At 46.7% G+C, this 11,408-nt stretch overlaps 1 protein-coding gene across 1 annotated transcript in view; it reads right to left on the reverse strand.

Annotated features, from left to right (window-relative positions):
* Nucleotides 1-5,165: 5,165 nt before the first annotated feature.
* Nucleotides 5,166-11,408, reverse strand: part of LOC108804488 (protocadherin-20-like) — an 8,401-nt gene continuing 2,158 nt past the window's right edge. The window contains exon 2 of the mRNA XM_018576269.1: nt 5,166-7,782. Within this exon, the coding sequence (XP_018431771.1) occupies nt 5,179-7,782 (2,604 nt within the window). The 3' untranslated portion in view covers nt 5,166-5,178. The remainder of the gene's footprint in view (nt 7,783-11,408) is intronic.

Raw genomic sequence — 11,408 nt, forward strand, 5'->3', positions numbered from 1 at the left:
CCCCCCCCCTCTCTCTCTCTTGTTCTCTCTCTCTGTCTCGTTCTCTCTCTCGTTCTCTCTCGTTTTCTCTCTCTCTCTCTCTATTGTGTTCTCTCTATCTCAGTCTCTCTCCTTCTCTCCCTCTCTCTCTTGTTCTCTCTCTCTCATTCTCTTTCTCTCTCTTGTTTTCTCTATCTCTCGTTCTCTCTCTCTCTCTCTCTCGTTCTCTCTCTCTCTCTCTCGTTCTCTCTCTCATTCTCTCTCTCTCTCTCGTTCTCTCTTGTTTTCTCTCTCTCTCTATCTCAGTCTCTCTCCTTCTCTCCCTCTCTTTCTTGTTCTCTCTCTCATTCCCCCCTCTCTCTTGTTCTCTCTCTCTCTCCTTCTCTCTCTTGTTCTCTCTCCCCTTCTCTCTCTCTCTCTCTCTCTCGTTCTCTCTCTCTCTCGTTCTCTCTCTCTACTCTTCCCTTCTCTCTCTCTCCCTCCCTCTCCCTCTCTCTCCCTCGCTCTCTCTCTCGTTCTCTGTCCCGGGGTCGATCATCCTGCGTTGTAACGTCCTCATGTCTCCGGGTAGCGGAGGGTGTAAACTCTGGTCAGAGATTCGAATGTTCCTTTGGAAAGCCGCCATATTTATGGAAGGCCGCGGACACTTTATTCCTAATATTCGTCCTGCGCAGCGCAGAATCCAGAGCCCCTCCCCCAGCGAGTTTAAAGGTCACATGAGCGAAGAATCGCTTTAAATATAGACTACTGCGGCCGGATAATTAAGACGGAAATTCCAGTTTGGTGAAGAGAAACCCTTCAGGCCAGATCTCTATGTGTTCCTGAACCTAAGAACAAAAACGTCACATGTTGCAGCTTTCTCATCGTTAGATGTGGCGGCCGCAGTAGTTTTCCTTTTTTTTTCACTCGGTGATCCTGCCAATAACGCACTTCCTGTCCCTGGGTGGCTACACTCACTCCTCCACTGTGTCTATGGGGGGAGGGGGAGTCATAGTTGCCACACAGGCTGGACTAGGAATATGTCTGCCTTTGTTCACCTCTATTAATGGGGATTGGGGCCTTTGTTCACCTCCATCGCTATGACAGGAAGTGAGAGCAAATCTCTCCAAAGCGAGCTGATTTCCAGAACTAGCGTTCCCATTGGAAGATGTCCCATATATTCCTGTTCTGGTGACAACCCAAAATGTTATTATATCCTTCACTTTCACTGATAACAGTCACCAGGAAAATAGAGGGAGTAAATCTCCCTAACCGGGACACAGACAGCAATACAGACCGGACGGGGTTATAATCTCTATTAGTTCATTTTTGTTCCTATCTGTGTCCAATTGGGGAGATTTTGCTTCACTTCCTGTCTGATAGCCACAACAGGAAGTGAAAGAAAACCCTCTCACTGCTGCCCCAAGGCCAGATTCTTCAGTGTGCCCCCCTCCCTGGCAACCGTACCCATTGGAGAGTGGCAAACAGATGGCAGGGGCGGCAGGGTTGGTTTTAATTTTTCTTTATTATCTTTTACTTTTTTTATGTTTTTTTTTATTTTATTATTTTTTTTAAATAATTTTTACATTGTTTTTTATTTTTTAATGATTATTTCTTCTTCTTATTGTATTTTTACTTTTATTTTATTTCCCATATATTCCTGTTCTGGTGACAACCCAAAAATGTGGGATCTTCTTTCACTTTCAGTGGTAACGGGTCACAAGGACAGATACAGAGGGGGCGAATCTCCTTAATGGGGACACCAGCAGCAATAAAAACTTGACAAGGGGGTTCTGATCCTTCTCCATACAAAACTAAGAAAAAAAACTTTTTGGATTCAGTTGCACTTTAAATTGGGTAATAGTGATTGGAAACATGTAGAGCAGGGGTGACCAAACTGTGGCCCTCCAGCCGTTGCGGAACTACAAGTCCCATGAGGCATTGCAAGACTCTGACCCCCACAGGCATGGCTCCTAGAGGCAGATGCATGATGGGATTTGTTCCCCTCCATTAATGGGAATTGGGGCCTTTGTTCACCTCAATCTCCACAACAGGAAGTGAGAGCAAATCTCTCCAAAGCGAGTTAATTACCAGAACTAGTGTCCCCATTAGATGTCCCATATATTCCTGTTCTGGTGACAACCCAAAATGTAATTTTATCCTTCACTTTCACTGATAATGGTCCCCAGGAAAATAAAGGGGGTAAATCTCCCTAACCGGGACACAGACAGCAATAAAAACCTGACGGGGTTATAGCCCGTCAGTTTTATTTTTTGCCACCTGTGTCCCATTGGGGAGATTTTGCTTCACTTCCTGTCTGATAGCCACAACAGGAAGTGAAAGAAAACCCTTCCAAAGTGAGGGAAACCCCCTGGTGGTCACCAAAAGCGAGTGTCCCCACTCAGGGTCGGATTCAGTTGCACCTTAAATTGGGTAACAGCGAATGGAAACATGTAGGGCAGGGGTGACCAAACTCCATCCCTCCAGCCGTTGTGGAACTACAAGTCCCATGAGACATTGCAAGACTCTGACCCCCCACAGGCATGACTCCCAGAGGCAGGTGCATGATGGGATTTGCGGTCTCCTCCACAAGCTGTATGGCCCGAGCTTACCCTCCCCCCGATGTAGAGAATAGATTGTATATTGCGCAATATTTGTGTTTGTCAAATATCCTCATGAAGGATCATCAAAATGTTATTTTTTTGTGATCTTTATCTAAACACAAAAACGTCAAATCCTGTAAGTGTCTCTCCGTCGTCGGGTATTGTACTCCGGGGGAGGGGGGAAGGGGGAGGGGCGCTGAGATCTCATTCAGTGAAATATTGATTCAGATCTCTCAACAACTTTGTAAAAACAATTTAGGAAAGTATGAAAGTTATTATGTAACAAGTAGAGGAGTCTTCTCCCGCTATGAGGAGGCCGACAGGCCATGGAAGTGCTAGAAAAACATGTCCTAAAGCTACACGCCGGGGATCAGCGCGTCACTCACCGTACAACCAACATGGCGGATGGGAGGCGCAGGGATAGAAGACTAAACAAAGTCTGGAAGAAAATCTCAATAATGAATCCGGATCACGTAAATACACATCACCCAGCAAAGGATTTCTTGACAGCTTTGCCTAAGCACTTACAGCCATCGTGTTTCCGAACAGCTCCAACTCTCTCAGCTCGGCTTCCCTGAACCTCCTGTCCAGTACAGGATCACAAGGGACAGAGCAGACTCCAGCAGCTCCCATCTATTAAAGGAGAACTATGAGGTGAGTGCTTTTCACTCACCTCATAGTTCCAGCCGACCTGTGACAATGAGACTGTCACAGGTCGGCTCAGTAGATCAGGAGGTGAGCGAACACATACCGGCGTTCGCTCACTTCTCGATTCTGTCACGGCTCTCTGCCGTGACAGGGGAGGGGCTGGATTCCCCCCTCCCTGCTCCGATCCGCCAGTGCTGACTGGTGGATCAGACGGGGGATGGGGCGGGTACAGCTGTCACTCACGCAGCTGGGCGGATCCAGACAGAATTGTCGGGATCCGCTTCAGCTGCGGCGTCTCAGTATACCGCGAGCTGTAGCTCCCTATATACTGAGCTTAGGGTGACGGGAGGACGCTAGTTTGTGTTCTCCCGTTACCCTAAGGAGAACTATGGGGAAAAGACTTAACCCCATAGTTCTCCTTTAGTTAAAAAGTTATCTCCCATGAGTGTCGAACTCTCCAAGTATTCCATATTCTTTATTCTATTATTTATCATTATAACTATAATGTATTGATATTGATAATATACTGATGGCTTCTAGATAGAATGTTTCTAAGGGCTCCTCTCGGGATAAGAGGTTGAGTGAAGCTGCTCTGTAGAGCTGTGTGTGCTGCAATGGATGTTACAGAGCGTGGATTGGGGAGTCGAATACAATGGCTGAGTGCTCTGGATGGCATTAAAGCATATGTAAACCCATTATATATTTTAACTAAGTTTTAGTGTATCACCTTACTGTATACAATGTTCTTCAGCAAATTTTTTTTTGTGTGAATCTCATAAAATGTTTCTTGTCTGGAGGTCCCGCCAATAACAGCACTTCTTGTTCAGGCTGACAACGCCAAGATGCTGCCTCTCTATTAGCAGCAGCGTTGTTAGGCTACTGTGCATGCGTGCTGTGCGTGGCCTTTGGGCTGCCTATCAGATTTGAGCATGCCTCCTGCAGATGGCAGGGTGACAACAGGGGTAGCATTTTGACAAGTACAAGTACTTATCAAAATGCCCTGTTTTTTCCGCCCTCACCCTGCAGCGCCCTCAGGAGGCAGCCTGACTTGCCTTGCGGTAGCGCCAGGCCTGGGTGACACCAAAATGACTCCAGTGGTGTCACCCGCATGCGGGCCGCACCCCCCTTGTGAAGCCACTGGGTGACAATACTTGTTGCATGGCAGCGGCTTAGTGTTGTAAGCCTGCAGCAGAAAATGCTGTTACTGGCAAGAACGCCCGGTAAGAAACAGATTCACAAAAATGTATTTGATTTTTTAAAAAAACTGTATACAGTGTGGGTGTGATGCCACATATCCTGCAAAATGGATTTGGGGTGTACATACACTTTAATAGCTCACTGAATGTTTTTTGTGAGCCTCAATGGAGACCATAAGAGATAAAGCCCCTTTCACAAAGTGCATCTGTGCCCAGACATTAAATGATTTATATATTCCTAACAAAAAGAGTTCGGGCCCCCACACACAGAGGGGTCCTGACGGGGCTTTCTTACATAGTTGAAAATGTATACAACTAAAATCCCTATTTTGAATCTAAATTGTTGAAGGCGTGTTGGCTATTTCTGATTTTGGGTTTGCGCGGCTCCATTGTTGGCCATGTACCCTTCAGCACCGTCTGTGGACGACAGTGCAGAACAGATTGATGAATGCGGGCCTCTTAAACCCTGACCAAAGATCCAGAATGGTCTAAAACATGCTGTTATGCCACAGTCTTGTACTATGGTAACGTTTGTGCCTCCACGTCATTCATTTGACATTTTTGGTAACGTGTGTGATGATTTTGAGCTTTAGCATGAAGAATATATCAATTTGGCTGTGAAAGAAAAGTGATAAGCAAACGAAGAGACAGAAATAATAGGAAGAATATATTACAGAATTGTTAAAAAAGCCCTAAAATAGAGCAAAAAAGAATGATTTTACAACAAATCAAATCTTCTGGGCAGCAACGACCACCCAAAATATTATCTGGGTTCACTGCTGTGTCAATGGCGTTTCAGAGCCTTTACAGTACTTGACTTCATCCCAGTCTTTGGCACTGTAATCCTTATTTAATTGTAATGGAACTTGTACATCTGGACTCGGCTTCTTTCTAGAGTTTTTCCTCCTTGAATAGAGAAACAAACAGGTTCCCATCACACAGCATATGACAGAAACTGAGACAACAACAAGGGCAACCGGGGCTGCCAGAGACCAGGAGAACATGGCCATGGTTTGGGGGTTCTGCGGACATGGGCTCAGCAAGATGACCTGGCTCTCTTGGGTTATAACTGTCCAGCTCATGATCAAGGATTCAAGGTAGGTCCGGTTACTTATGCTTTGGTTGAGAAGAATGTTGACCCTCACAATAGTCGAAAGGGCTTCGGGGAAGCCTTGGTCACTTGCCTTGACTAGGAGTTGATAGAGGCCACACTGATGCTCCCTGATACTTTCTTTCAATGTAATGTTGCCCGAATGCTTGTCAACTTTAAAAAGATCGGCATTAGGGCTCATTTCACCAAACTCACTGTAGGTTATGGCCCCGTTCATGCCAGCATCATAATCCACAGCGTGAACTTTGGTAACCGGAGATCCTTTCGATGTATCTGGAGGTACTAACACATACGAGAAGTTTGACTCTGGAAGAACTATTAAAGGAGCGTTATCGTTTACATCCAGTAAAAAGACAAGAACTTTGGCCCTGGAGGACAAGGATGGACTTCCTTTGTCTTTGGCTTCCACCCAAAGTTCATACATCCTTTCCTTTTCATAGTCAAAAGAACCTCGAGATCTGAGGATGGTATCGTGGTTGAATGAAAAAAGTGAGGTCTCATTCAATGAAGAAACAGAAAAGTCCCCATTCAGTCCGATATCCGCGTCGGTCACATTTATAATGCCAACGTTTCCTCCTCGAGGAAGATTTTCAGGGATATAAAATACAAACTCCTGGGAAGAATAAATAGGCGCATTGTCATTTTGATCTAAGATGCTTATGACAATTAGGCAAGAATCATTCTTTGATGGCAAACCATGGTCTGTTACTATGATCCGAACAGAATAAGAAGGATTCTTTTCCCTGTCGAAAGACACCAAAGCTTTTAGGACCCCATTTGTACTGTTGATTGAAAACACGTTGGAATCTTCCTGTTCCAGGTAATAACTTAGTTCTCCATTGGGTCCACTGTCAGCATCAGAAGCTGAGACCCTCATTAACGTGTCTCCTGGCGGATTATTTTCTTCAACAGATATTTCTAGAAAATTTGCTGTGAATTTGGGAGAATTGTCATTTACGTCCTCTATGAGCACCGTGAGATTTTCGGTGTAGGCGACAGATTCATCCAAAGCTGAACGGCCAACGATGGTAATGTCAAAACGATTCTCTGTCTCAAAGTCCACCGGAGTGGAGGTCAACAGCAGGTATGTGTTAGGAGAAGAATCAGAGGGCTTTAGAAGGAAAGGTGAAGGTCCGGTAATGGAAAGAGGCCTCTCGATGCTATCATCGGGATCGGTGACCTCTAAGATGGCGATGATGGAACCTGGCAGAATGTCTTCCTTGATGTAGACACCGCCTTCGCGTTGAGAGCCTATAAAGCGGAATTCCATTTTGGGTTCTTGTTGTTTAATTTCTAGTTGTACCGTGACTGTTGCCATCGCCGGTGCGCAGCCATAGCCAAAGGCTAATACAGTAAGCTTATGTTGGGTTACGTCATCAGGTAAAGACCCGGACAAGGTTATCGTACCACTAGCACTATCCAGATGAAAAAGATTCCGGATGGACTCAGAAACTCTGTAGCTATAATGGTACTGAATCACGCTATTGTCACCCGCGTCTTTGTCAACCGCTATAACTTGTGCCACAGCGGTACCCATAGATGCGTCCCTGGGAAGGTGCACAGAAATGTTGTTTGCAAGGAAATAAGGGCAGTTATCATTGACATCGGTCACCTTCACAACAAAAGTAGTAGTTCCAGACAATGGCGGTTGTCCTCTGTCGACAGCAATTAGAGTCAGCCGATGTTCACTTTGTGATTCTCTATCCAGAGACTTCATCAGAACCAATGATATCAGCTCAGATCGGTAATCCAAAGAAAACACATCATCTGGGCTCACCAGAAGATATGACACGGCTCCATTATCTTGGGTATCTGCGTCTCTGGCCAAGTGGTCAATGTGAAATTTGGTCCCTATGGTTGTGTCCTCTGGAAGGGAGAGGGTGTAGGTCTGTTCTGGAAAATAAGGGGCGTTATCGTTGATATCCAGAATAAAAAGCTTCGCTTTGGAAAACTCGGCATATTCCTGGGATGTGGTAAAGATATCCAGCGCCATGGAACACCGGTCCGCGGTTTCAGAAGGGCATAGAACCTCTCTGTCAAGTTTCTCGGATGTCGTGTATAAATCTCCAGTCTGGGCATCCAAGTCAAAATAGTTTGTATGGGCCAAGAGTTTGAATCGCATCGCCGTCGGCGATACAATACCGTCCCGTACATTTCCAATAAAAGTTCCTTCTTCTTGTCCCTCGTGGATATGGAATATAAGCTCCGCCCTGACTCCGGGGAAGGCCAGCAGGTTAAAAGTAATGGTGAGAAGTGAGAAGTATTTCTGAAAGGTAAAACAGAGATATAATTGAGTAAGAGGGCCGAGGGGGATTGAAGTTTATGCTGTTCAACAAAAATAACTAAATGTACTAAACCCATCATACCTAAATGGCAGCATGTTGGGGTTTTTGTGGGAAAAAATAAAGAAATAATTCACACCTGGTGGGGGGTTTTCTCACTGAAACTATTAAAAAAGTTTAAAAAAAAAATGAAACCCTATCAGCCCCTTCCCGAAATATGTTTAACTAACCCTAAGGATGAGCCTAACACTAAGGCCCCATTCACACTTGGCGATTCGCAAATCGCGCGTTTATCGCGCAAATGCTTGCATTGAGCAAGCTTGGATCGCGGCTAAATCCGCTCCAAAAAGGGTCCTGCTGTAGCGACGCACGACCCGCCACAGCAGGACCCTTTGCCCCATTGAGAAGCATTGGAGAGCGATATTGCACGGTAAATTGCCGCGATATCGTGGGAATTACCGCGCGATAAATCGCTAAGTGTGAACGGGGCCTTAACCCTCACCCATAAACTTAAAGTGTATCTAAACTCTGGTGATCCTGTCGTTTCCCAGGACAGTTATCACACAGTTATCTGCTGGGACAGGGGTCCTCCCCGCTGCAGCCTCACAGACTGTCAGCAGTTTCTCCCTACATGCTGTAGCGATGTCAGTGGGGACAGATTCTCGATTACAGCCTGTAAGCAGAGCCCTCCAACAGTCTGTGAGCTCCCCCCTCCCCTGCAGTCTACTCACCTCTCCGCGGCGTCTGCGATTGTCTTCATTCCAGCAGCTGACCGCAATAGCCAGCCTGCTATTGGCTCTTTTAAATTGCAGTAGCCAATAACAGGCTGGCTATTGCACCCGCCCACTGCCAGCTGTCAATCAACAGAGGTGGACCTGATAGAAAACTTCAGGTCCCTCCTCTGCTGATTGACAGCAGGCAGTGGGTGGGTGCAGTAGCCAGCCTGTTATTGGCTATTGCAATCTGAAATATCCAATAGCAGGCTGGCTATTGCTCCCAGCCATGAAGTAAAAAAAAAGAAAAGTTTTAAAAAAATAAAATAAACTAAGATAAAAAAAGTTAAAAAAATAAAGTTAGATAAAAAAAAAGTTTTTAAAAAACAAACGGTTGTATAATTCAGGATTGTGGGCGGCGTTGGACTACATGTCAGAACCGCAGGGCGCAGATGCCATCCGCAATTTAATCAGCTAACGGCACCCTGCGGTTGCGACATGTAATGAAAATTAGTGCCCCCCCAGATTTGACTGTAACATCTTATGTGCCCCCCCTATATATTGTTCCTAGAGTCGCCACTGCTCCAACCTCATCTCAAAGTATCACCTAACCATCCTCTGCGTTCATCCCAAGACCTCCTGCTCTCTAGCGCCCTCGTCAACTCCTTCCACGCTCATCTCCAGGACTTTTCTAGAGCCTCTTCCATCCTCTGGAACTCCCTATCCCAACCTGTCTGGTTATATTTCCAACCTCATCTCAAAGAATCACTCTAACCATCTTCTCCGCTCCTTCCAGGATCACCTGCTCTCTAACTCCCTTGTCACCTCCTCCTATGCTCATCTCCATGACTTCTCTAGAGTCTCCTCCATTCTCTTGAACTCCCTACCCCAACCTGTCTGGCTTTATCTCCAACCTCGTCTCGGGGGCCAGTCACACCATATCGACTGCGTTCCAGCAGGATTCGTGGTCGGAACGCACTGGATCGCAGAAATCAAGCCCAGTCGTGTTCTGGGGTGGGAGGGGATGTGGTGGCACGGCAACGTGACTCGATTTCTGCGATCCAGTGCGGCACCGCAGACCCCCCAAGCACCCGCAGTGCGATCGCTCGCACCGGAACAGGAATGCCCGCCGTTCCGCCGATCAAAAAAAATGCCGTATGTACTATTTTTTACAATCGCACTGCCTCGGTATGGACGGCATTCCTGTACCATGCATTCCGGTGCGGGTGATTGCACTGTGGGCGCGTCTGAGATGCCATTGACCACGCCCGCACCTGCCTCAGAATGCGGCCCTGCTTGATTTCTGTGATGCAGTGCGTTCCACACAACGAATACAGTTACAATTTCAGTGCAATAGGGTTAGGGCCCTGCTCATGAAAGCTGACAATCTGGTAGATTCATGCAAATTTAGGTCACTTGAATCTGACCTTGTATCAGCCTCTTGGAGTCCCTGTGCAGCAGAGCTCAAAGAGGCGGAGGGAGAAGCAGCGCGAGGTGCCATTCAGGCGTGCTGCAGTGCGAGGGGCTTGCTAAAAGGAGGAGAGTGCACAACGACGGAGGGATGAGCTCATCACTGAGCCGCTTTTCCTTTTGCTGTCCAGAAGATCTGTAAGTGAAAGTGAAACGGCAGCAGAGAAAGATCAGACTGCCTGGCAGAGTGGTGCAAATCTACAGACTGGATGGACAGATGTTCCAATTCTTTGGCAGGCAAGCAGGTCCCATACATGTATTTCATTGGAGCATTTGGGGAATTTGGCTTTCCGTATAAGGAAAGGATAGACTTTTGTGCATTCACTGAGCGGTGGAGCCGATTTATAATCGGGAACATTGTTTATTTTATGGTGTCAAGAAAACTGCGTTCACTGAGCCCTCACCGGGGGGAGCATTGTGTAAACTTTGGAAGATAATGGAGACGTATCAAAGCGTGACGCAGACATCACAGCTCACTGATACTGCAAGCTAAGAAACGGGACGCCGGAATGGCAGGATTATAGATTTCCAGACCGGCTCTGTCGAGGCCTCGTACTGTTTGTCCAGCTGCTGGAGAGACAGGCTTGTGTATAGTGCAGCTTCCGCTACAGATGGCATGTGTGGGCACAGGGAACCGATCACGTTATACTGCTTAAAGCAGAACTCCGGCCTCCCCTTCAGTCTTCTATCTGACCTCCGTCCTTCCCTTCAGTCTTCTATCTGACCTCCGACCTTTCCTTCAGTCTTCTATCTGACCTCCTCCTTCCCTTCAGTCTTCTATCTGACCTCCGACCTTTCCTTCAGTCTTCTATCTGACCTCCTCCTTCCCTTCAGTCTTCTATCTGACCTCCGACCTTTCCTTCAGTCTTCTATCTGACCTCCTCCTTCCCTTCAGTCTTCTATCTGACCTCCGTCCTTCCCTTCAGTCTTCTATCTGACCTCCGTCCTTCCCTTCAGTCTTCTATCTGACCTCCATCCTTCCCTTCAGTCTTCTATCTGACCTCCATCCTTCCCTTCAGTCTTCTATCTGACCTCCATCCTTCCCTTCAGTCTTGCACAGTTGTACCGGCTCCTCTCCTGGACTGGAATTCCTTCCCCTGATGTCCCTGCACACTGGGAGCCTCTCATGGGCTTGTTCAGATCACTGGACTAACAGCCTTTAAATTAAAAGCTTTCAATCATTTATCGCTGTGACAGTCAGGATAGCACAAAAACCCGACAGAGGTCCAACCCACTGACCCTCTGTCCAAAACAAATGAGACAAAATGTTTTGGCTTCTGATGTATCTTTTGAGGTAAATTCCATCCCGTGTCCCTGTTGGGGCAAATTGTACTCACTTCCTATCATGGTGAGCACCCAGGAAGTAACAAGAACATGCCCCCCCCCCCCCCCAAAAAAAAAAAGGACGTGGGTGCAAGTAGAGAGGT

This window comes from Nanorana parkeri, unplaced genomic scaffold (assembly GCF_000935625.1).
Source record: "Nanorana parkeri isolate BGI_ZX_2015 unplaced genomic scaffold, ASM93562v1 scaffold62, whole genome shotgun sequence".
Taxonomy (NCBI): domain Eukaryota; kingdom Metazoa; phylum Chordata; class Amphibia; order Anura; family Dicroglossidae; genus Nanorana; species Nanorana parkeri.